General features: G+C 40.7%; 1 protein-coding gene, 2 long non-coding RNA genes and 1 pseudogene across 4 annotated transcripts; all 4 read right to left on the bottom strand.

Annotated features, from left to right (window-relative positions):
* Positions 1-2,987: 2,987 nt before the first annotated feature.
* LOC120291567 lies at positions 2,988-6,187 on the bottom strand (annotated as a pseudogene).
* A 923-nt stretch (positions 6,188-7,110) lies between these two features.
* LOC120292140 lies at positions 7,111-7,592 on the bottom strand. Its single transcript, XR_005549808.1, has 2 exons — positions 7,438-7,592; positions 7,111-7,351 (listed from the first exon to the last, which is right to left on the bottom strand). It is a non-coding gene; the product is annotated as an uncharacterized LOC120292140 (long non-coding RNA).
* Positions 7,593-7,663: 71 nt separating this feature from the next.
* LOC120292139 lies at positions 7,664-8,719 on the bottom strand. 2 transcript variants are annotated; one of them, XR_005549807.1, is made up of 5 exons: positions 8,598-8,719; positions 8,418-8,513; positions 8,212-8,286; positions 8,051-8,122; positions 7,664-7,895 (listed from the first exon to the last, which is right to left on the bottom strand). It is a non-coding gene; the product is annotated as an uncharacterized LOC120292139 (long non-coding RNA). The 2 variants fall into 2 exon arrangements; XR_005549806.1 differs by having other exon boundaries at positions 8,057-8,122.
* Positions 8,720-14,708: 5,989 nt separating this feature from the next.
* Positions 14,709-21,383, bottom strand: LOC104438873 (disease resistance protein RPV1-like). The gene is made up of 3 exons (XM_039309221.1): positions 20,455-21,383; positions 19,254-20,337; positions 14,709-16,049 (listed from the first exon to the last, which is right to left on the bottom strand). The coding sequence occupies exons 1-3, from the start codon at positions 21,153-21,155 to the stop codon at positions 14,709-14,711; spliced, it is 3,126 nt and encodes a 1,041-aa protein (XP_039165155.1). The 5' UTR covers positions 21,156-21,383.
* Positions 21,384-25,269: the final 3,886 nt, after the last annotated feature.

Genomic DNA, 25,269 nt, shown 5'->3' with positions numbered 1-25,269 from the left:
TGTGAGGCTTTACATCGTACAAAATGTGACGAGCGCAAAAATTGCAAATACGAGGTAGAATATGAAGTTGCCCACCCAACAGAAGGGATACTTGCCAGAGAGTCGCTCATATTTGACGTTTCTCACGAAGAGCTACTCACCATACCAAATGTCGTCTAGGAGTGCAGTCATGAGAGTGGGGAGAAACCCGATTCGGTTATGGGAGTTTTTAAACTGAATGATAATAAGTTGTCTCTAGCTACACAACAAGGAGCTAAATTCTCCTATTGTGTTGGAAAAGTTAAAGATCCTTCTTATGGATACAACCAGTTAATTTTAGGGGAAGGGGCCATCCTTGAAGGTGACTCCACACCCCTAGATGTATACAAAAGATTTTACTTTGTCACTTTGCAAGGGATAAGTCTAGGATTTATGCTTAATATTCCTAGAGCTGCATTCAAGCGAACAGCTTCAGGAAAGGTGGCGTCATGATTGACTCGGGAGGCGAGAGTGGTGTTTTAATCCAACAAGCGTATGAGGAGCTTGCCAATGCAGTAAGAGAGAAGACGGAACTGAAAAGTTGGTTCAAGCCCTACGAAGTTCTCAATTCACTGTGCTTTGAAGGTGATGTTAACAAGGACATTGAGGGACTTCCTGTCTTTACTTTTCATTTTAGCGGCTGTGCAAAGCTGGGATTAGAGGCAGACAGCTTGTTCTCTCAAACATCACCGATGTATTTTCTGCATGACGATGTTGGAAAAGCCCAATGACTACTGTGATTGGAATGAATGCTCAGCAGTTCCATAATGTGGGATATGACATTTCAGGGAAAAAAATTGTACTTGAGGAGGATGGACTGCGAACTCCCAGATGAATGATGAATTCTAGAAGCATGATCTTTAACCATTAGCCCACTAGTTTAGTTCAAAGTATCTTTTTCTTCTTTTACTTATAGTTTAGTTTAAGCTATCACCTTTTCCCACCATGCACACTCCTTCGCAGTTGTTACATTGGTTGTAACTATATCTGACATTCTTTTTTCCATTTCTGTTTAAATCAGTGTATTTTTCGAGAAAATATTAGGTGTCCAAGTGATGCCATGCCAATTTTACAAAAATCCACCCAACAACATGACACGTGTCACATTTGGGCCCACCTATCAGAAACCCCTACATCCTCTTTCTTCAATTATACAACACACTCTCTCCTTTCTCTTCGAGAAAAAAAAACAAAGCCCACACTTTTTCTTCAAAATACTCTCTAGCTCCCAAGATCCCGTCGATCGCATCTTGAGCTCAAACCCGCCACAAAGCTTAGATCCAAAATCTAAAGCTAAAGTTTGCCGGCTGAGCTCGACGACGTGAGGTGGCAATGGATGGCGACTCCCTCCCTCCACAGCTTCCAGATCTGAACGAGGGCTCAACCCTCGCTAGATCCGAAGGGAGCAAACCTTGCCTTGATAGCGAGAGTCGACCTCTTGCCTCGGCAAGGGCGACCCTACAACCAGCCAGAGGCCAAAGGAAAAGATAGGAAAATAAAAGAACCAGTGAAGAAGAAGAGAAAACAGTGAAAGAAGAAATGGTAACAAATGAGAGAAAAATCTAACAAGTGGACCTTTTATGGATACATGTCACACGGTAAACGGACTATTGTAAAAATGACATGACACCAATGTGTACCCAATATTTTCTCCTATATCTCAATGTGTGTTCAGTTTCTCTTCATTCTGTGAGGTTTCACTTGGCTCGATTCATACAAAACTAGCTTCTTCAGGGGTATTCGGTAGTTTGGTCTTAACTTTGGTGATTCAGTACTTATATTCAGGATCAACTGGGCAAATGCTCTAACAGCTAGAGAGATTGTTCTAACTGCCTAAAGCCAGAGAGCGGAAAGTCTGCCCTGTAGATCCAACGACATCTCAAAGAATTTAAAAAACAGCAAGCAAGTTTCTGTTCTTCGATCTGACATGCAGCTCATAAAGTTAAATACATCATATTGCTTTTCATTCAGTCTGTAGCATTTGAATTGAAAGGTCACAACTATTTCTTTTCGCCAGAGTCAGGTTGGCGTTTATGGACTTTGATATTCAGACCCAATCATGATGGCAATAGAACACTATCAAGAATGTAAAGGTGTAGTTAGTCATACTATGATATCTCTTTGCTCAAAACAAGTACGACATACAAAATCTCCGGCATAACATTCCTCACATTTCCTTTTCAAGAAATTGATATGAAGTGCCTCCCCAAGAAAGCTCCGAAGCTAAAAAAATCCCAATACAAGTACAATATGGAATGCAAGGAATGAGCATACCGGAAAGAACCCACAGCTCCAAGCATCAACCTTCGCGAGGATCCATGTCAAAAAAAAAAGAATCAACCCACCATCAATACTTCGACAAGCAGGAAAAATTAGGGGGAAAAAGTTGAAATAGTTAACTCATAAATAACTCCGAGGGCTCCACTAAGCGATTCCCTCGTCCGCTGAGGCACCCCAAATAAAATTAGGCTCAGCACAGCTCCAAAGTAGAATTACAGATTATTTTCCGATGGATGTTTGCCCCGGTGGAAGAGAGTTGTTTGGCATTCCGCAATTAGCTGCAGCAACTCATTAAAGTTTAGTTCACAGACAAAGCAGCAACTGCAGCACTATTCTTCGCTTTATTCTGCATATTGACCTCGAGTCCCGGCGATTTAGCGCAAGACACGCATAATACAGCACCAGCAACTGGTATTTCAATTTCTGAAGGCTATCATGAAGCACCCATTTTATCACTTGCTCTATAATAAAGCATTTTCTGGACATAGAACATCATGTACCCTTGTGCAGCTCTCACAATGTTCTCATTCACTTGGGTAATCCAAGCATAGTCATACTTGTACCACGGATTGCTCAGACGCAGATAAGTCACATAATGTCCCGCGTCTAATTTACCAGCGTGAGTAACAACAGCGAACAGCTCAACAGAACTCATTTGATGCATCAAATTCTGAACTTTACAGGAGAACTCACTTTGATGCATCAGGTTCATCCCCATCAAAAGGGAAAATCTTGTTCCCAAATCTTCTCCTCAAAATGGAAGAAGAGAGGTAAGGGGCCATGTCCAGTGAAAATGGAAAATGCAGATATCGGTCGATCTTCCTCGACATCTTCCGTATGGAAGAATGTTCAAATCTTTTGATGTGAAAGCAAGAAACCAATGGGAGCTTCCTTATGGACATCTGCTTGAGAGACTCCTGACTCACCTGACACTGTTGGCAGAATAACTTCTGGTCTGAACCCAGCCTCTCTGGTCTTGTGAATCGGTCCAAGCAGCCCATCAAAGTCGGTATCCCAGAGTTCTGGCTTGAATTCATGCACTCTGCTTCGCCATTGCAGGAGTGATGTGACTTAGCTGATGTCGCCTTCGCAGAACCACGTTGGTTTTGTTCCAGATCCAAAGAAATATCCAAGCAAGGGTCATATGTTGTAGATGTGAAACCACAAGCCATACACATGACATTGGAGCGTAAGATACCAGAGAATACTCTGTGAGCAATACATCAATCTCCACTCCCTGTAATAATTCATTAGCGTAGTTCTAAAGATATCTGAGAATCCACAATTCATAAAAGTAAAGGTTCCTCAACAGCATCACAAGTCACAACAGAACATATTTTATGGTACAAACACACCACTGTCGGACACAACACAAAAGAGCACACTTGCACAGGAAAGCAGTTGTCTGCAGAGACTATAGATGCATTAAATTACCATGTGATGGAACAAATAATAAGTTCCACCGTGGAATAACTTGAAAGAGAAGTTGAAACTAGAGGCTAACACATGCCAAATATAAAGACCCATGGATATTAGTTGACAGAGTTCAATCTCCTGACTGATATGCCACCAAGAAAGAATGACACCAGAACAAAATGAAACTTCCCAAGGGACCCAGAGGTATTAGGGCTGGGAAATGCCAGAAAGGTAATAACCCACAAGCATGATCCTACATCAGTTCAAAAGTTCATTTACATGATTATACAAAAAAAAAAAAACCCCGCTTGAATCACTGACCCAAGAGAAAATGTTAATAACACTTGATATCTGTCCTCAGCACCAGCAGATTCCAGATACTGCCTGTACAAAATGGAGACTGGATGAAACAGGTTTAATGCGATGCCTGTAAAATTTACCTTGGCTCTGCGGCCGGTGTCGATCCTTATCCACTTTCTCATGGATCCCATCAAGCATGGAAATGAAAAACTCATGAGCGTCCTGCTGCTCATAACTTGCCAAGTTAGCTGCATGTTGCCACCAACTGTGGGATAACCAAATCAATAAAAAAAGTATAAAGCACATTTCCCTCTAAGTCAATTAGATAGAACAGTTAAGAAAGTCTCAGTCCAACATTGATGGTCAACAAGGAACTTGACAAAAGCATGCATCATTAGAATAAGGAAAAGATGCCTATCCATTATGTACACTGCCATTTTCAGAAAAGCTAGTAGACAAAAGTACTTACCAAAGAAGATAATTTCCAAAGGCCTTGTTAAAGAATGTCCCAAGGGCACTCGTTAATTTTAGCAAAATCAGAAATAATGCTTTCCAAGGCACATAAAATAATGAGAGAAATACACATTTTAACTAAGGCAACGTAAATTTGAAATTTTGAGAGCACATCTGATAAGGGGCAAAGCCACAGTCCCGACAAGGCACAGTGCCTCAGCAATCTTTTATCGTTTGGATTGAAATGCAATTGATCTCAGCTGTTCAACACATCTCAACCAAGATGGTTGTGATTTTTTACTCTTCAAACCATAACAAGTGCAAAGGGGCACTCTCTAACATTTTCCAATTTCCACTTGCCAAAAATTAAAAAAGATGGAGCAGCTAAGCTATGATACAAAGGAGGTCAAAGCGCAATTGCAAATTAGGTAATGTCCATCATACTAACTGTAAGGACCTGGGCCCCACTGTGTGATATTGTCGGCTTTGGGTCACCCGCCCTGGCGCGGACGAACCGTGCCACGGTCTTTTCCCTCACGGTTTTAAAATGGGACAGGAGAAATGCCCTTAGCCTCGCCCGCGTACTGCCGAGACGATCTTAGTCTGTCTCTCCGTACTGACTCGGATCTGGGTCGTCACATTCTCCCCCTCTTAAGGCCCAGTGCCCTCGCTGTGGCTCCACACGCGGTCGAGAGTCGACTTTGATATCATTTGTAAGGACCCGGGCCTCACTGTGTGATATTGTCAGTTTTGGGTCACCCGCCCTAGCGCGGACGAACTGCCATCCCAGCCACGGTCTTTTCCCTCACGGTTTTAAAACGCACCACACATATTAAGGAACTCAAGCCTTATAAAGGCTCCCAGGACTCCTCCCTAAGCGATGTGGACCAGGAGAAATGCCCTTAGCCTCGCCCGCGTACTGCCGAGGCGATCTTAGTCCGTCCCTCCGTACTGCCCAGGTCTGGGTCGTCACACTAACAATATAGCAGAACATGCACTAATCAAACGACTTCCATATCTTCACGGCCACTAGGTCACATCAGCAAATTTACAGAGCCTCTTGGACAATTTCCAACCTCCATGTGCTTCTAAAAACCAACAAAAAACCATCAAGCATCCACATTTATCCAAAAAAATTCATAGAAGAGCAATTTCCTCCACATCCACAGACCTGTACAGGAACTTCGCCGGACTATAAGGCATCCGCTCCCCTGAAAACACCACCGAGAACATGGCGTCCATGTCACAGGCCAAACAGAAGCTGCCATTCTTGCTCCCATGGCCTCCATCAAGAGCACCATCTACATTTCTTTTACTCACATTTCCACTAACCCCATTCTTCTTCTGACAAAAGTACCTATTGTGCCTGTCGCTCAAGAAGTAGTTCCTCAGAGGAGGAGTGTGCAACAATGCCTGCAACACCGAATTCATAAAGCTGAGTGTTCCCCGAGTTATTGAGCCCCCGCAAGCCCCGCGGCGTATCCGAAGTCGAGACGGACTTGAGGGGGCTCGAACAGCGCCCCATTAGGGTGCGCTCGCGTGGGTCCGGCGACCACGGCCGGTAATCAACCCTCCGCCGCTTGCGCAGGTTCTCCGGGGCCACCACCGCCCGGGAGCCGCCGGAGGAGCTGTTGGAGGCCGGCGGAGTGGAGGCTGCGGCCCGGGCCAGGACCACGGCGGCGTCGAAGTCACTGTCGTAGACCTGATCGTGGCACACGCAGCAGAAAAATTACGTGCAATTTTCCATGGCTCCATTTATAGATGCAAGAAATTTTGTTCACAAATCCTATAATTTCTGCAGTTGTAATCACCTTCGTCCTACTGAAGTTTTCATGGCTTTAGGTCTCGCCTGACTTTAGACCTTTTCCTTCTTCAAATTGTGGGGTTATGATTGGTTACGAAAACCTTTGCGAAATTTTTATAGAACTCAAAATAATTTTAAGTCTTTTTTAAAACTCAGGAAAACAAAGCCATAACTAGAAGTCTGAGTAAAATACACCGACCGGTTGGGTACATATTTCAAGAACATTTCCTTGACTTCTACAGGAGTGGCTAATTAAATGCATAAAAACTGTTTCGTAGATTAATTAAAAAGCTAGTAAAATCGGTTTTGCTTGGCCAGGGTTTACTGTCTAAGCTTAATTGTTCTAGTGTAAGCATCAATTTGGATTCTGACAAAGAAATACTTCCCTTCTGAAAGGAACTTTAGGCCTTCTGGACACTGGCTAAATCTTCGTACTCCCAATGGAAGTTAAGACTTCGGCGATTATGGAGTCAATTCAAGTTGCATCACTGATGTTGGAGTGATTCAAAGATTTGTATATGGACTAGCTATGCACGAACCAGTGGAGCAAACTAGGCAGCTAATGCTCAGAGATTATATATAGCTATTTGATCTCACTGCTACGAGGCCACATCAATTTTCGGCATGTGCCGAAGTATAGCTTATTGAGTTTGAAACCCTTGTTACTCACTATACAACTGCTTAAAGGAGCCGTCCTGGCTGCAATATGCGATGTGTCGAGTCTCTTTGCGTATGTATGAGAGGAACTTGGGCAAATGGACTCGAGCCGGATGGGGATTGACCTCCAATTAAGCAAAATGATAGCTCACCATCTGTCGGCCATTGACAATTATAGGCGATTGACGGGCAACTACTGTGATGCTTATTTGTAATTTGATATGGCCACATTTGGTATTACAGTCAATGATCGAGAACCGATGGACAATAGGAAAAAAAAAATGAAGACGGACGAGCACAAATGATACGGACGTTGTTTATCCATCTTTTATAGGCTGTATGCTGAGAAACATCTGTTTATCAGAATTTGGCACTGCCAACCTTCTTCGCAAAAAATGGCAGACAGAAAGCGGCAGCATGGATCTGGCACAACAAGAGGCAAAGATGTTTGCATTAACAAGACATCAATTTCAGTTCACATATTGTGTAACATCTTTTATCCTTTTTACCTGAGAGTCGTAGAACTTAGGAGGCCCTTTAGTCACCCCATTGTTCTTGGTATCTAGAGGATTGACAAGTTTCTCGAAGTCAAATGTCGGCCCGTCACTGGAGCAGAGCACAAATCCAATCGTTCCGCTAATGGAACAAACAGTCGAAAATTCATTATGTTCGTCATAAACTTGAAAAAGGGAGATTGCATAAACACTTGGTAAGAGTTCAATTCGATACCTTGAGTTGGAAGGAATCGAACACCAAGTATATCTCACTAAACCCTTGAAGATTTGGCGACATTCGGCAATAGTATCTTCCAGTGTGAAGTTGTCCAGCCAAAAGCTGTCTGCTGGAGCAAACATGACACCTCCAGGACAGAGCGCCCAAGCCACCGATTCTAAGAAATCTTTATTCGCTAGTTCAATTGCAGTAGCTCCCGAATTTTTTTACACCTGATTAGCAAGTACTCCTTTTCCTGGAGGTGTTTGAATGTTGTGAATTATTTGAAATAAGTAGACGTTTGACCTACCAACCCTATGAGATTTCTGTTATACTGCAAAGTTATTCAATTAATTGGAGGCATTCCAAATTTCAAAGAGGGTGTGGGAGGTTATAGGCACTCGACAATACCCATACACTCAAATGCATCCAAAACGATCGCGTCATAAGTTCCTTCGGGAATAGCCTTCAAGAAAGCAACTCCTGCAATGTCGAAATTAAAGTATGTTAAATAATCTCCCGCAACTTATTTATACTCATCAATGAGTAAGAACTGTAGAAGAAACATATACCATCTCATTAATGTAGACATTCACTCGCAGATCCTCGCACCCAACTGCTATTTCAGGGAAGAATTGCTTATAAACCTGCAACGGGACACAAGAAGTATATGGATAAGCTATGGTCCTCCTGAACCTTACGATTTGATGAGCAATGAGAGGCTCAAGCTTGAAACTTTAGAAAGTTTTTGTAGTTTATTTTCGCTTATATCAATCACCATTTGGTCGAGTTCACATTTATCGATTTGTTCCATGGACGAGTGATGCTATATTTCCCTCAGAATGCCTCCATCTTCCCCACCAACAAGCAGCACCTGTAAAAATATCAAGTGAGCACTTTAACAGCATAAAAACATAAAAGATGAAAGCAGTTGGAAAGAAATGAAGAGAGAGACCACCTTCTTCGGGTTTGGGATTGAGTAGAGGGGAAGATGCGTGAGCATGTCTTGGTAAACAAACTCATCCTTCTCCGTCAGTTGGATTTAACCGTCCAGAATTGCCACTTTGCCATGCTTCGCTGACTATGAACAAGCGATTATATATCAAGAGCCACAAGATATCTCTCTACTCATCGCGAGTAAAAATACCATCCAGGACGCTGTCAACTCGACTAACTGCTTATTGTAATAGTTTATTGGGTAGAGGGAGTATTAGACCGAAGGTAATCTGAAGTTTCATGTGATCAACTTACTGATTTTGGAAAATTAATGATTTGCTAAAACAATCTTCCCCAAGAAAATCTTATTTGAGGTGGTGGTATAAATGCAGAGTTTGTGTAAGCTCATCGATCTTCATGATTCATCAGGATCCAATCCGTATCCTAAATACTAATAGCATAGCCATTGCTTTGTCATATGTACTTCTGATGTAAAATTAGAGAGGGATCATCGAAGGTATCAAATCAGCTGGAAAACAAGAAACTCCTGATATTCGGACTTCCCATGAAACAACACCTTGTTCACCTCATAGAAGTGTAGCTCGCCTTCAAAACAAAAAAAGAACGAATATCATACTTCGACCGCATCGTAAATATTCGTCTTTGATGCATATTATTATTATTATTGATGTGTGGTGATATTATTTAAGCAGTCCATGCATGTGTATTATTACCTAAACGAACCAATCTCTGGTGATGTTTTCTCCTCTAGTTAGGTGAGACTACATTTCAATCTAGACGTCAAGTATCAAACAATTTGCAGTTACCCCCTCCAATGCGGCAATGTACGTGCAAATTAAAATAAGTCGTAAGATTGTATCTCCAAGGTTTTGCCATTATCTAGACAAAGTACCAGGTAACTCGACCAATGTGGAGAAGAGAGATCAAAAAATGCCAAAATCAATTTGGAGTCATGAATTGCATGCCCAAAGTAGATGCTAAGTTCTATCACCAATCCCAAATCGGGACCATATGTTTCCACCAGACCTCCAAAGATAAAAGATTACGTAATAGTGTAAATCATGTGATATCTAGACTCGACTATCACAACATACCTGGCCATTCAATCGAAATCACAGGATACCATTCTATTTTAGTGTTCAAGCCCATTGCCCTGATCTGATCAACCAATTTATCAGCCATTTAACACTCGGTGTAGATGTGTGTAATTACTTCACAGAAGCATTCGTGGTGAGTGCCTATTTATCTTCCAAGAGGGACGGGCGAGCTAGCCTTTGGCACTAGCTCTTTGTTTGGTACACCATGTGTGTCCATTTGACAAGTTTTGGCAAGCCAGGAGCCTAGAAGCTCTCGTTTGCTCTACTCTGAAAAATGGTATGAATAATCTTCTGGTTAATTTGATGTGACCACTAGCAAGAAAATGTTATTAGTAAGTATATTTGAGATTATGTAGTACCCACTGAACAGACTGCAGGGTTTGGAGTGAAGAAGGCGAACACACTCGCTGGGATCGTAGTTGATCATTTCCACAGTCCTCTTGTATTTAGTAGGTTGAACTTCCAATTCTGTTCTGCTACAGTGGCATCTGTAACAAAGTATTCTGATCTGATAAAGTGATAGTTCAAGAAAAAATGGACATTCATGGATTCAGATCAGCTCTCAAACATTTCAGGAGTGAAGTAAAGCACCTGTTTTCATTACCATGAGGGACGGCTCCCGTTCATAAAGCACAACACGATGCAATCGGCTTGAAAAATGTCCTCGTTGCATCCATATCCCAAATATTTTGTTTGGATCCCACATCATTGCCAAAATTACAGTGAAGCTCCTGGTCATTTAAAGCATCAGGGACATGACAAATTTGTCAGCACCAAATGAAGAACAAACAGAAGGATGCAAATTTGATACGTAAAGACACTGACAGATGGTAAGAACACGTGAGATAGATATAGGCATGATGAAAAATAAGAAAGAGCGCAACATGATTCCTACCAGATCTCCACCGTACATGATGTGATGCTACTTTTGACAATTTCAAGGCCATAACTCCACCAGATTGAGCAATCTATGTATTAGCACTTCAATTGACAAACAAAGTGGAATATAGATCCTTAAATATTCATCATCTCAACATCCGTGTCTTGGATTTGAGAAAAGTAATATTCTTATAATGGTGCCTCCAGTGGCTTATTAATCCATGACAGAATAAGTGGACATAAGCTACCGAAAATGCAATCAAAACCACATTAACATGAGTAGTTGCTATGATCAATCAATCATTAGAAGTGTTATTGCACATTGGTTGAATAAAGGGTATCAATAGGGGTTATATACATGCAGTCTACCTCTAACTAATACTTTAAGCTTTTGGTTTGAACTTTTGCTGACAATAAATGAAGTTCTGTTTTATTATTAAAGAATCACATAATAAACATCCTCTACTCTAGGAAACCAACTTTAATAGAACTTGGAAAAAGGTGATACTCTGTTTGCATAAGAGCATATTCATGTCATGTCAAGGATGAAGAGTCTTACTCCGTGACTGATGACGAATAATGACATGCAATGTCATGTACTTCAAAGGCATTCTTGAACACCCCAAACGACCTTTTATGTATTACTGTAAAAATAGAGTACACTTATTCAACAAAAGTGGATTTGAACAGTGACACATAGTAATCTACAACAATCAAATTGGACAAAACTAATGTCGCTTATTTTATGGTGGCAACATCTAAAACGTCCAAACTAAGCTCCAAAGATTGATCTTCTTCCTTACCATTCCACAATCAAGCTTCCCAAAGAGCACAGATGGAGTTTTTGCAGGTGAATCGGGGAGAGACTCCACGACGGAACAATGCAGCACCAACGATCAAGGGCATGGCTCAATCGTCAACCAACCTTCTTGCCCAACATGAGAAAAGTAAAAAGTTGAGAAGCTAAGGAACAGACAATAAGTTGCCCAAAGCAGTCTCCATCCCCTGCATCAAACACAACCCATCCCCGCTGGAGACACAATCCTCAAATTTATGGTTGAACCAGCCAACAACCAGATATTTCTCAAGCATCGTTCAATGTCACTCTTCAACACCTTTTTGTGAACTGAAATCTTTGGGTAACTTAAAAGAAAAGCCACTTACAATCAGATTTAGTCAGCTCTGTACTCTGAATTTCGCATGACGTGCGGACAACAGTTGACTAGCATAGAGTTAACCTTCAAAAAAAGCAAGACCATCACATTATAGAGGAGTTTGGGACATTTGAGTGCCATAACTTGGCACAGGGAGGACACTTAAGTGCTATAACTTCAAAATGGTACACTTGAGTACCGCTGAATAAATGGAACACTTAAGTGCCACTCCGAAAATCCGCCAAATGCCGACGTGGCAATTTTTTCGCGAGTTGGTCCAAAATCTTTGCTTTGCATGCCGACGTGATGAGAAAATGCAAAACGACGCCCGTTCATGTCTGAAGTGTAACTAATAATATAAAAAATAATTAAATTAGATTTAAACTTGATTTTATTTAAAATATTCTAAAAATTAAAAAAAAGAATAAAAAAAGGGGAGGTCGAAGGGGGTGGCCGAGGGTTGAGCCCTCGCCGCGGCCACCTCCCCGCCGTTGCCAGGGAAGGGCCGACGACGGAGGGGGGGAGGGCGGCCAGTGGTCGCCCCCGGCCGAACGGCGGCGAGAGTCGCAAGCCCTCGCTGGAACGTGGCGAGGGCCGCGACCCTGCCCTGCATCCGGGCGAGGCTCACGGGTCCTCACCACCGGTTGGCCGGCCCGGCCGACCCCCGGCCGAGCCCCGCAATCTCGGCCGACCCTCCCCACTCCGTCGTCGCCCTTCCTTGAAGCAATGGGAGGCGGCGAGGGCTCGCGAGCCTCGTCGGATGGGAGGGCCGCGACCCTCGCCTAGATCTAGCCGCAGCCGCGACCCCGCCCCAGATTTGGGGGAGGGCTTGTGGGGTGAGGGTCACGGATCTCGCCGCCCCCGCCGCCGGGAAGGGTCGCAATGGAGTGGGGAGGGTCCGCCCGAGGTCGAGGCCGGCCGATCGGCGGCGAGGGCCCGCGAGCCCTCGCCAAAATCTGGGGCGAGGGTCGCGGCCCTCGTCGCGATCCGGCAAGGGCTCGCGGCCCTTGCCGCTCCGGCCGGCCCGGGGCCAATGACCTCGGCTGACCTCCCCCTCTCCGTCGCCGGCCCTTCCGCGATGGCGGGAGGCGGCGGCAGCGAGGGCTCGCTCTCACCGCCCTTCGACCTCCCCATTTTTTTTTTTAATTTTTAGAATATTTTAAATAAAATTAAGTTTAATTTAATTTAATTAATTTTTATATTATTATTTACACATTAGACACGAAACGGCGCGTTTTTACATTTTCTTGTCATGTCACAGGCAAAACAACGCTATTTTGGACCAAACTCGTCGGAAAATTGCCACATCAGCCATTTAGCCAGATTTTCGCCAGAGTGGCACTTAAGTGTTCCATTTAACTTTGAAACTGGCACTCAAGTGTATCATTTTGAAGTTATTGCACTTAAGTGTCCTCCCGTACCAAGTTATGGCACTTGAGCTGTTCTTCTGCCCATTATAGAGGATCCATACAAAGGATGACAGAATGAAAACCAATCATGGAAATAGAAACAAATTTAATGGTGTCTCTGTTTCAACATTAGAAATCAAAAGGTACTTCTTGACCTTGCCAGCAAGACAAGAATTATTTTGCTATAATTGGCCACAAAAGTTTTATGCTTTCTAAAGGTTTGAAGCACTGAGTATTAAAAAAAAGACACAATGCAAATGCTAAAAACAATAGTATAGATGAAAGTTACAAGCAAAAGTTCCTCCAAATACACCATAATGTCAGAGCCCATTAACTCCTTGTGAAAGAAGAAACCAATGGACTTATATTATTGCAACTCAAGCTTTTGCATTTTCCCCCCAGTCAGAAGGAGATAAGGAGCAATTCCATCCAACTAGAAAGCTAGCAAAGAAAAAGTAAGGACAAAATGAACAAGCCATATCATCGTCACAACAATTCGGACACTAGCATCCTTTGCCATGTGAAATTAGTAGCCTTTAACACCACTTCACTACGTTACTAGCTAACTGGGATGAGTGAGGACATCCTCGGAGAATCTTATGAGAAGGAATTTCCACATACTCATGGAGAAAATGCTACTTTGGATCATAGGTACAAACAAATAGTTCACAGAAGATCGTTCATCTTTCCACTTCTCATCACCCCTCAAGGTGCTTCAAGATTCGAGAACTAGAAAGAAATGGCTATGAAAGTAGAACCTCATCAATCAAGGTAATCTTCCCATTCAACCTGAAGTTAGTTCATATTAGTTCCAACAACTCTGCAGTCAATTTCCACGCTACCTAGACGGGGTGATAAAATCAACCTAAACCTGTAATAGGCTCATAAGTCCTAATAATCTTGCTATACATGCTCTACGACTATCCATATAACATAAGGAAAATTCACCACCATTGACACGAAACCTAATCAAAACTGCTATAGTTATCTCATTACACCATAGCAAACCGGTAGAAGAGAATAACCGAGCAGATCTTTACACCTAACAAGAATCGCAAGCTGATAAATATAACAGGACAACTAAACATGCTTCGCGATGCAGAAAAGCTTGAATTAGTCTCATTTCATTTCCTCTGTGTGTAGTGTGCAGACATTGAACATCCAAAATCAGACCAACACTAGTGACTCAAAACCTCGAATCACCAAAATGCGCATGCACCAATCATGCCAAGAATCAACCAATGAATAAACCGATCAATCGGCAACAAGAATCGATTAATGTTAAAGGGGGTCCAGTCACCTGGACTCTGAAGATATGGCAACCGGAAGCAATGAAGACTCAACATGAAGATCCTTAACCATTGTCGTCCACCGAAAGAAGATAGAAACAGACCACCAGATGATGCTAGACCCCTCAATCTCTTCCCCTTCTCTCTGTGCTCGATTTCCACCCTCCTCCTCTTCTTACCCCAATGCCCAGAATCGCACCACATCCTCAGCAACCTCGTTGGCTTCCTCATGAAGATCCGACCATAGCCCGCAAACCTCAGTCAGCTTCTTGCTGTTTCTTCCCTTAAAAATAATGGCCGTTGTGGGGTAAAAAGTCAGGAAATTTCTCGAGTGACTCGCACCCATGCCTATCAAAGTGCTCCAGGAATTTACTAGGGCAGCGAATTTCAACTAAGCTTTTGCAATCCCTAACATTCAACCGCTTCAGATGCTTCGACTTTGAAAGGTCCAATACTTGAATGTGCTTGCGCCCAGAGATATTTAGCACTTCCAGGGATCCCAATTGTTCAAGGTCGCTTATCGCATGGAGATTATCTACCTTTGCATCCTCTACATCAACGCCGTAGCCGATGGAGAGCTCTGGGCGTATGGATAAGTTCAACTCTCTTAGAGATTTAAAAGCTTCCAGTCCATCCAATTTCTTCAATCCATTGCAAAGTTCGAGCTGTAATTTCGACAAAAATTCCAAATCGGAAAGATTTGGGAACCTTTCCAATTTGGGACATACCCAAACGCTAAGCGTCCGTATGCAGGAGGGAAGCTCTGGGATGCTTTGAAGAGACATGCATTTGAAAATAGCGAGCTCCTGTAGATGCTTGAGGTGAGAGAGCGATGGCAGCTCATTGCTCCGACAGGTGAGCCACAGGGATGATAAGCTAAAAGGAGGTTTTGGGAGTGACTCAAGCTCTCCACAGAAACGTAAATCGAGGTGCTCGAGAGAATGAAGCTGATCTAAGTTTTCCGGCACGCCAGAAATTTTGTGTGTGCAGTTTAAATCAAGGATCTTTAGAGAAGACAATCCACCTTTATCCACATGAATCTGTCCTTCAAGGTTATAGCAGTGGGAGGCATGCAACTCTTCGAGGCTTTGCAATTTTCCAATAGAGCTCGGTAACCTTTCTATCTTGCTACCATGAAGGTTCAGAATTTTCAATTTGTTTAATTCCCCAGTAGATTCGGGCAATCCCGTAATCGATGCACGTATCAAGTTCAGCACAACCAATTCTCCCAACTTCCCAATTGAAGGAGGGATCGGTGGCAACTTGTCGTAATCCCCTAATGATACGGGAACTTCAGTAAGTTGTGAACACCCACAGGCACTAAACCTCTTCAGCTGCTTCAGATATCCTATACATGGAGGGATTTCTTTTATCATAGTGTAGTCTACGAGAAGTTCCTCCAAATTTTCTAGTTTGTCCAGTTGATCAGGTAATTTCTTAAGTCTCTCACAATAACTCAAGTTCAAGTAAACGAGGCGCTTGACATCTCTAATGGAAGGGTCAATTTCCTCCAAAAAAATACAGTCTTCAAGGATTAGCATCTCTAATTTTTTAAACACGGAGAGATTAGGGGTGCTCTTTAATCCTGTGCATCGCGAAAGATTGAGAACTTTCAAATTCTCCATCTACAAGAAAGAAGCATGTTCCAATTAGCAGTTAGAAACATAATGATTTATCATCAAATGTAACAAAAGAAAAGGCCTTTTTCATCTTTACCTTAATTGAACTCCATCCGCTCCAATTTTCACTAATACTGTTTTCAAAATAATAAGAACGATCACCTAATAAATCGAGTATGACTAATTTCTCCAAACGAAAGTCAGTCACCTCAAAAGAGTCACGACATCCCTCCAACTTTAACCATCTTAATTCAGTGAGTGATCCTTCGAAATCTCCATCAAAATCCACATCCTTCCCATTCACATGAAGGAACTTCAAGTTAGGCATTTTTTTGAAGCTTTTTCGCCCCATGAACTCTCTGGAGCCCCTTTGGTCTAGACATAGTGCCTCAATATTTTCATTTTCCTCCTACAAAAAAATAAACTAAAATTGAGGATTGTAAATACCATCCAACCTCCTTTTGTTAGTATACTCTACATGATATTGTGGTTGATGCATTTTGTCTACACTTATAGAGAAATAGAAACATATATGATCTTTTACAATTACATGATCATATAATACTCGATCTTCACTCGTATGCCCCCATTTTTTATGTTTTATGTGAAACTCCTATATAAAATTAGTCTATTTTTCTTATAGATTTTGAAATTAAATTTTGTAACATGTATAGTATACGACCGATGTCCCTTTGACATATAAAGAACTGTCATACATTTCAAAAACAAAAAGTACTTAATCAGACTTTTGCATTCATAAAGGATGACAACTCATTCCCTTCCCGTTCATAAATTATTGGTTTTGGCATAATGCTGGATGGAAACAAGAATTTGGTCTATTGAACTTGACTTCTCGTTTTTGGATATTCAAGCTCAAAGCTCAACAACTAATCCTAAGACAATGGAGAAATTGTCTAATCAACCCAAAACTTATCAATTGTGTTGATTTAGTTTTAGACCTTTATGTGAAATTTCAACGTACTCCTTCCGATCAATTTTCGTAAGAAATCGTTGAAGTGACAATGTGCCATATAAGATAGCTGAAAATGATTGGGCCTCAACGTCAACAATTTGCAACAAAAATTAATCAAAATGACTACATTAGAATTTCGCACCAAGATTTAGGGCTAAATTGATAAGTTTATCACTGAATTAACATCCATATATTAGATTTGGGATTGATTGGATAGTTTTCCTCTAAGATGAGCGCACTACTCAATTAGTCATCATTGAATTTGCCCCATTCAGTAATAAAATTCGACTTGATCTTAAGAATTTGTTGGTGCATTTTTGCATTCACCCATTCATATAAAAATATATTAATTAGTAAATAAAGGATAGGGGTTATTATCATTTTCCTCTTATTGCATTCCATCATTTATTTCTAGTTCCTCCAGTTATCTTATTTAATAAATTAATTATCTGTTTTTTCTATGCTAATATCTAACGATAGACTTTCGTCTCCTCTTTGTTTGTGTGGGTGCGTTAAGGCTCGACTAATCCCTACCAGGAAAGGCTTGCTCATTATAGAATAGAGGTGGATTTGTATTACACCAAAGGTAGATACATTGAGGAGAATACTATTTCTTTCACCTTTCACTATTCCGTCACTTATTTCCTACAATCATTTATTTTCTTGAATTTGATCTTGCTTTTCAGTTTTTGGTTGAAATTACTTTGTAAGAATATGTACAAAATCATATGTCAATTATTACTTAGTTTCTTTTGTTGTAATTTACCGTTCCTTAGTTTTGCACAATGTTGAATTATGTGACCAAAATACCTATGACTAGATCTATGCATAGCACCAGTATGAACACTAGGATATCATTATGAATATTGGGTAAAATAGCCTTATGCTTTTACATCACGTATCAAAATCTTTTGAGTTCTCATCTTTCATATCAACGAACATGATTGTTCCATGATACACGCGTAGAGCTCATAACAAAACTAAAAAATCCTCGACTATGCCACTTCCTTTATAAATTAATGTATCTTGGACAATCTTCCATCATTAATTTATTTAATTTGTTAATTTGACTAAAAGTGACACTAAAAGAAAAGCTAAATCCACAACTGAAAATTTGAATTTTTTTTTTTAAATTTTACTAGTGCTTTAACTGACAAGATAAGTAATGATTTTATAATAATTATCGAGTAAGAATCATCAAATTATGCAGTGTTGTTTCAGGTAATCAACTAACCTAATTATGCATTTCTAGAATATTCTAAAAATTGATATATTTCAAGGTGTTTCTTCAATTACGTTAATGACATTCACTGAGTCATACAATTTAGACTAAATTTGTTATTTTATTTTTCTTAATTAAATGCACTAATGCATTGACATTATCATATTGGATTTAAATTGTGAACATGCATAGCAAATCGTAGAAAACAAATTGTAAAAATTCTTCGTACAAATAAAACCACTGCATAAGATCTTATTACTTCAAATTGAACAAAATCTAAAGTTGATAGCATAGTTATGAGGTGCAAATAATTGATTTAAAATCTTTCTTTTTGCTGCCATAAAGTGGAACCTGCGCTCAAGCAAATTGCACATATTTACGTTTGAAAATTAAAGATGGGATAATGCATTAGATTCTTGAGAAGGATACTATCACACATATCATACAAAAGTACATTTCAAGACTGAAAAATGTGGAAAATATGTGATCCATGAATTAAGCAGAACCATGTAAATAGAAAAAAAAAAAAAGTAAATTTGACAGTTTAACATGTGGTTATATACTCTTAATTAACATTTATCTACTCAATATTTATCTTCACATCAACATACTTCAAAAATGTATTCATAATATATTTTGGGACGATAAAACGAAAAAAAAAAAGGGTAATGATTGACAGCAAAGTTTCTGTTAAATTTGCAATGACTTATATACATTTTAGAGCCGGATATATGTGGCATAAAGTAAATTTTCGAACCTATGTGCTTCAACAAGTAATATGGTAAGAAGCGGTAACACATCTGCTAAAAAAATATGTGAATATTTTCTAAGCCTCATAGTCACAAGTGCAAAGTTTTTATGAACAAAAGGCCAAAATTGGATGTAGCTTTTACCAAGAAAATGCTAACATGTTGAGAATGGTCAATGATCCAGAGCAAAAGAACAGTAACGATAATAATTTAAGGAACTACCATCGGAGAACATGTGAGAGGCCAAAAGTAGACATCATTGTTACCTTGCGTTGTAGAACTCCCATTGCTTCCTCATCCCATAGTCTGTTCCGTTCCCAAGGCTTCTTCTCTACTGGACAGGTGAGAGCCCTACCTAAATCTCTTAGTTGATTATGCATTCCCAACCACTTCTTATTATCAATTTTTATTAATGAACAGTTAATCAATATTTGTAATCCGGTTCTTGGGAAGAATTTGAGATCCGCCCAAAAGTAGGTGGCAATTCTTTTGTCAGTTCCAATGAAAAAACATGCAATATCTAGAAACATCTGTTTCTCTTCATGCTTTAATGTATCATAACTTATCCTCAACTTTTCTTGTACATCCTCAATAGGTACATTCCTCAATTTCTCCAGCCTCTCTCTCCACACCATTTGATCTTTTTCTCCATTGAGAAGTGAACCTATAACCTTGAGGGCTAAGGGAAGCCCTCCTGTGGTGGCAACAATATCACGAGAAAGATCCGTGAGTCCTGTGGGATGTTGTTCCCCTTCAAATGCACACCTATTAAATAGAATCAAAGAGTCCTCGGGATTCATTTCTTTGAGTTCATAACTTTTATATTCAGACTTCAAGAGGGCCTTATCTCGACATGTAATAATGATTCGACTTCCTAACCCGAAATTACAACCTCCAATCAATTTATCAAGGTGGTCTTGATGACCCACATCGTCAAGAAGAATAAGTACTTTCTTATTTTCACAACATAATTGAATCATTGCAATCCCTATATCAAACTTATGCACGCTACGGAGAGGGTTTGTTGTTATCTCTGAGATGAGTAGAGATTGGACATGCTCAACACCCTTGCGATTAATTTCTTCTCTAATATCCTGGAGAGAGCTGCGGTACTGAAACTTGTCAAAAAGCTTTTTATAGATGATCGTAGCCAGAGCTGTCTTACCGATGCCGCCCATCCCCCAAATCCCAATAAGTCGAGTGTCTGGGCAAGCAAGATCCACCAATTTCATAACCTCAGCCACATGATCCTCGATTGCAACCAAGTTTACGGGAAGATGTGGTTGAAAATCATGTTGCTGCTCACGCAATATTATTTCTACGAGTTCATTTACCAATTCCCCTTCATGCCTGTCAAACAACACAACACTTGAGAACTTATTATTAGCCCTACAAAACATGGATTAAGGATGATAAATAGAAAAGTTCTTCGGACAAGAATCTGTTAAAAGAAGGTAGACGAGGTACCCATCAGCAAATTTCTCTGTTTCGAATACTCTAAGATCAACTGCCTTTCTGAGAGCTAGCGGCCCCTGTTGCTTGACCTCCTCCTCAAATTTATCCTTACAGGATTTGAAGGCCTTTCCAAAGCCCCCCTCTAGGTGTCGCACATCCTTGGGTGTCACCTTGTAAAGCACGGGCAAGACCATTTGTCCTCTGCTTTCCTTGCACTTCATTATATGGATGAGCTCGCGGAGGCACCATTCGCTATTAGTATAATTTTCCGAGATGACTGGGATTGAAACCTTAGAGCGCTCGATTGCACTAATGAGATTTTCACCAATATTCTCGCCGAAGGGGAGGTCTTCATCATCTCTGAAGACAGGGTTTGTATGGCACCTCAGGCCCACAGCTTTGAGTCTTTGGTAGAGGTGATCGACGAAGCCTTTGCGAGTATCAGGCCCTCTAAAGCTCAAGAATACATAGTAATTGTTTCCATTTACAGAGGTGGACGAAGCGGATAGGTCAGAATTTGCTCCGGACGTCGATGGCACATCGATCTTCTCCAAAGAGTCCGAAGAGGGAAGAAGAAGAGGCAATTCGCTCTCGCGCTGCTCCGACTGTAATTTAACCAGTTTTTCGTGTCTTTGTTTCTTCGAAATGGTGGGACTCGAAGCATCGGTATCTCTAAGACGCTTGAGCTGTTGCTTTGAGAAACGATTTCCCATTGCAGCTCTCTCTCTCTCTCTCTCTCTCTCTCTCTCTCTCTCTCTCTCTCTCTCTCTCTATGTGAGACTCGACTGTTGTGGATAGTTTTTGAGGTGATGGAAGAAGGGGGTGAGTACAGTGGTTTGCTTGTCAACCAGGAAGATGCCTCCGTTCGGCTGCAGGGGTTTCAGCTGGGAAGCGTACTCGAGCTGGTGAAAGAGTAAAAAGAGAAAGCAGGAGGCGAGGCAGGAAGCCGAAGAAGGTTTGTCGTTTCATATACTTCATGTGTTCATATTGAGATCCAGAGGCGCGTTCGAATTTTGACTAAAAAATTTAATTGTCAATTGACTAAAAGCAATTCTTGTGGTCCTCACTCCTCGCTCCTCGCCCTTGACGTTTGCTCCCTGCTGGCCTTAGCAACCACCCCCATTATGAGAGAAAAGAAAAAAGAAAATGAAAGAAAAGAACATATTAGCTATTGCCACTATAATTATATTACCGTGATCACAAGAATTAATTATTCAAGAAATATACTTTATCTTCATTAGAATAAGAGATTTTGGCAATATTGAAGTAATTATACGCCCCTTGAATTAAAGCCTAAAATATTTAGTTTGATTAAATTGGAAAAATAAAAGGAAAATCATTCAAAATAAGTTAAGATAGACATCCCTCATGGAAAGCGTCGCCTGTTAATTGCCCATTAAAAGTAAGTATCCTAGAGAATCACTTTTTATGTATCTATTTTAGATTTATGTATGAAATATATTTCATTTTGTAAGCTTAATTCATATCTCTAAGAAATTATGCTCTCTCTCTCTCTCTCTCTCTCTCTCTCTCTCTCTCTCTCTCTCTCTCTCTCTCTCTCTCTCTCTGCAAGCACATCAACAAAATTTACTTTTAATTAACTTATGAAGTTCAACAAATATGCTCTCTCTCTCTCTCTCTCTCTCTCTCTCTCTCTCTCTCTCTCTCTCTCTCTCTCTCTCTCTCTCTCTCTCTCTCTCTCTCTCTCTCTCACATCAACAAAATTTACTTTTAATTAACTTATGAAGTTCAACAAATGACAAAGGATAATAAACATAACTATTAGACACTCATGTTCTTACTTATTTTTCTTTGATTTTTGGCCCAACTGACATTAGCACTATCAGTTTTGAGACAATAGCTACCCTCACATTACTAGAAAGTATTCACCAATTATATTTCTCAACCAGCCCCACCACTCTTCTTTCAGAGTCTCAAAGGTCATCACGACCCTCTTCCTTTTCATTGTCCATGTGAACTCTCTCTCTCTCTCTCTCTCTCTCTCTCTCTCTCTCTCTCTCTCTCTCTCTCTTTGTGCAAGCACATCAACAAAATTTACTTTTAATTAACTTATGAAGTTCGGCAAATGACAAAGGAAAATAAACATAACTATCAGAAACTCATGTTCTTACTTACGTTTCTTTGATTTTTGGCCCAAATGACATTAGCACTATTGGTTTTGAGACGACAACTACCCTCACATTACTAGAAAGTATTCACCAATTATATTTCTCAACCAGCCCCACCACTTGTCTTTCTAAGTCTCGAAGGTCATCACGACCCTCTTCCTTTTCATTGTCCATGTGAAACACACTGGTTACCGGTCCAAAAGAAAAAGCAAAGAACTTTAAAAAACCGACGCAATTAGTACATTCCGAGGAACGTCTATGCGAAGTTTCGTCCGCGGAGCCTTATTTCCTCTCGATTGAAATTCCATGCAACAGGGGCATCATTGGATCGAAAAATCAATGTATGTCGTAAGTCTAATGGTAGGGAACTATTTGGGAGAATATAGCTCTTGAAGTTGCACATGAAGCTAAAGCTAAGGCTCCCAAAGTTAAGGATTTTGTCTTTCAAAATTGTGGGCTTCAATGAATTTTTTGTTTAGGAAGTTTTGGCCCTGTTTGGTAACCATCCAAACAGGGTCAAATTATGATTTTTTGTTCCCATAATCAATTTAGGCCTAGAATCGCGTTTGGTAAAATTTTTGTTCCCGGGAATAGATTGAAAGTAGAATCAAGAATTAAAAAAAAAAAAAAAATGTGATTCTTGTTCCAAAATCAGAATTGAGAATCAAAACTCTTCTTCTTCTCTTTTCTTCTTCTACATCGACCACCATCTCACGATCGCCACCTTCCGTCGTCTGGCCGCTAGAAACCGATTCGACGAGCTCACGGAGGCTCGCCGGAGCTAGGGCGAGGTCCGACAAACTCGCGGTGGCCGGCAGCCTCGCCTAGCCCCAACGAGGCCCGCCGCCACCGGTGAGGCTCACCACACTGGCAAGTTCACCTCACCGCCGACGAGGGTCTGGCCTCCGAGGGCCGCAACGCCTCCGGTGAGGTCATCGGCCCTCGTTTGGCTCTGGCCACCGCCTCGACGACCACTTTGAAGAAGAAGAAGAATAAGAAAGAAAGAAAAAAAAAAAAAAAAAAAAAAAAAATTATAAAATTATTTAAAAATTAAAAAAAAATTGATTTGGAATAGAATCAATGAACACGGTACCAAGTGCAATTTTATTCCAAAATCAGAAATTTTGTACAGCTACTAAACGCGTTCTTTTACTCAAACTAGTTCTAACGGGAATAAAAAAATAATCATTTCTTATCAAAATTTGTTCCTAAACAAAATCGCTACCAAACGCGCCCTTTGTCTACACTTTCCCTGATGGAGGTGTAAGTGGAGTAGTGACAGCCTCCAAGCAGTAGATTAACTACCACCTCTACCATGAGAAAAAATTATTATTAGAAATAATATGACGCCTCAATCGCTGAGATATGACAAGTAGTACAAGCTTCTATTTAGGATCGAGACACTACAAAGGCCTCGACGATTGCCACATGAAGCGCAACGCCCCCTTTTCTCCTTCCCTTTCCTTTGAATTATTTTTCTTAAATATCCTTTTCTTTCCTACCAAAAGAACCTCCTATTCCTTGAGAGAGAGAGAGAGAGAGAGAGAGAGAGAGAGAGAGAGTAATTGTATATTTTCTTGAAGAAATAAAAAGGTTGTGTTTGGGTGCAAAAGAACTTCGGCAAGAAGAAAATTGCAAGAGAGAGAGAGAGAGAATAAAATAGAAAAAAGGGAAGGATACAAAGTTGAGGAGTGAATGGGAAGGACGTCCTTAACTTTACATTGGGAAGGAGATGTGTGGTGGGGCCGGCCTCTAATTACAAGTCAAAAGTGATATCCTATCTCTATTAGATTTGAATGAAGAAGGACTAGAATCCCTTCATTCACGGTTACCAAGCAATACATCGCGACATGTAATTACATCCTATATTGCACCGATCGATGGCCTTTTCTATCATTGTATTTCGCAGATGGAAAATTCGGACTTTCTATCTTATGAATCAAGGACCTTTGTCGCTTTTCTCATACATCCTCTTCTTTCCGAGTTTGAAAGGCCACGGATCTTTTCTTTTTGGCGTCACTGTGAAACACGCAGGTTGCCTTCAGCCGTTCAAAAGAACAAAAAAAGAAGGAAAAGAGGCTTAAATAGCCCCCATTAATCAGTAACTCCCCTAGTTAGTACGTTCCATCTATTCGCTCTTATTCAAGTTCTGTGCAACACACGCAGATATTGACAAGGGATGCTGTGATTCTTGTCTTCGACGAAAACTACTATCAGAAATCAGCGTCTACTTATTGAGGCTATTGTGTAGGAAATAGTATGGGTTAATAGCGGGGATCTATTTGGGAGACGTCTGATAGATAGATGCTTTCGCAAGAATATGAAGATGAGGAGCTATTGCAGTCATCCGTGAAAGCCCAAGTTCTTTCAAAGTTTGCAAGCTCCAAACTGAGGAGAAAAAGAAAGAGTTGGTTCATCCATGTGGGAAAGAAATATAAGAGTTCGCTCTAAGTGTTTTTGCGTGTCATGTGAGAAAAACAATTGTAATAGTAAGTGTAAGTTCTCATTAATCATAAATTATTTGTGTGACAATTGTGTGACAAATTATTCTTTTTATTTTTGTGTAGTATTCATAATGTATTTTCAGTTAAGTATGTCCCAATCCGAGTTGCTCATTATAATTTTCTTATATTGCCACTACCATACTTCCGTACCGACAACAGTGAATGACAAATGATATCTAGTTTCTAGAACGAAT

Source organism: Eucalyptus grandis, chromosome 3 (genome assembly GCF_016545825.1).
Source record: "Eucalyptus grandis isolate ANBG69807.140 chromosome 3, ASM1654582v1, whole genome shotgun sequence".
In the NCBI taxonomy this organism is placed as follows: Eukaryota; Viridiplantae; Streptophyta; class Magnoliopsida; order Myrtales; family Myrtaceae; genus Eucalyptus; species Eucalyptus grandis.
The sequence above is the reverse complement of the archived record's forward strand: the minus strand, read 5'-3'. Positions and strand labels throughout refer to the sequence as shown.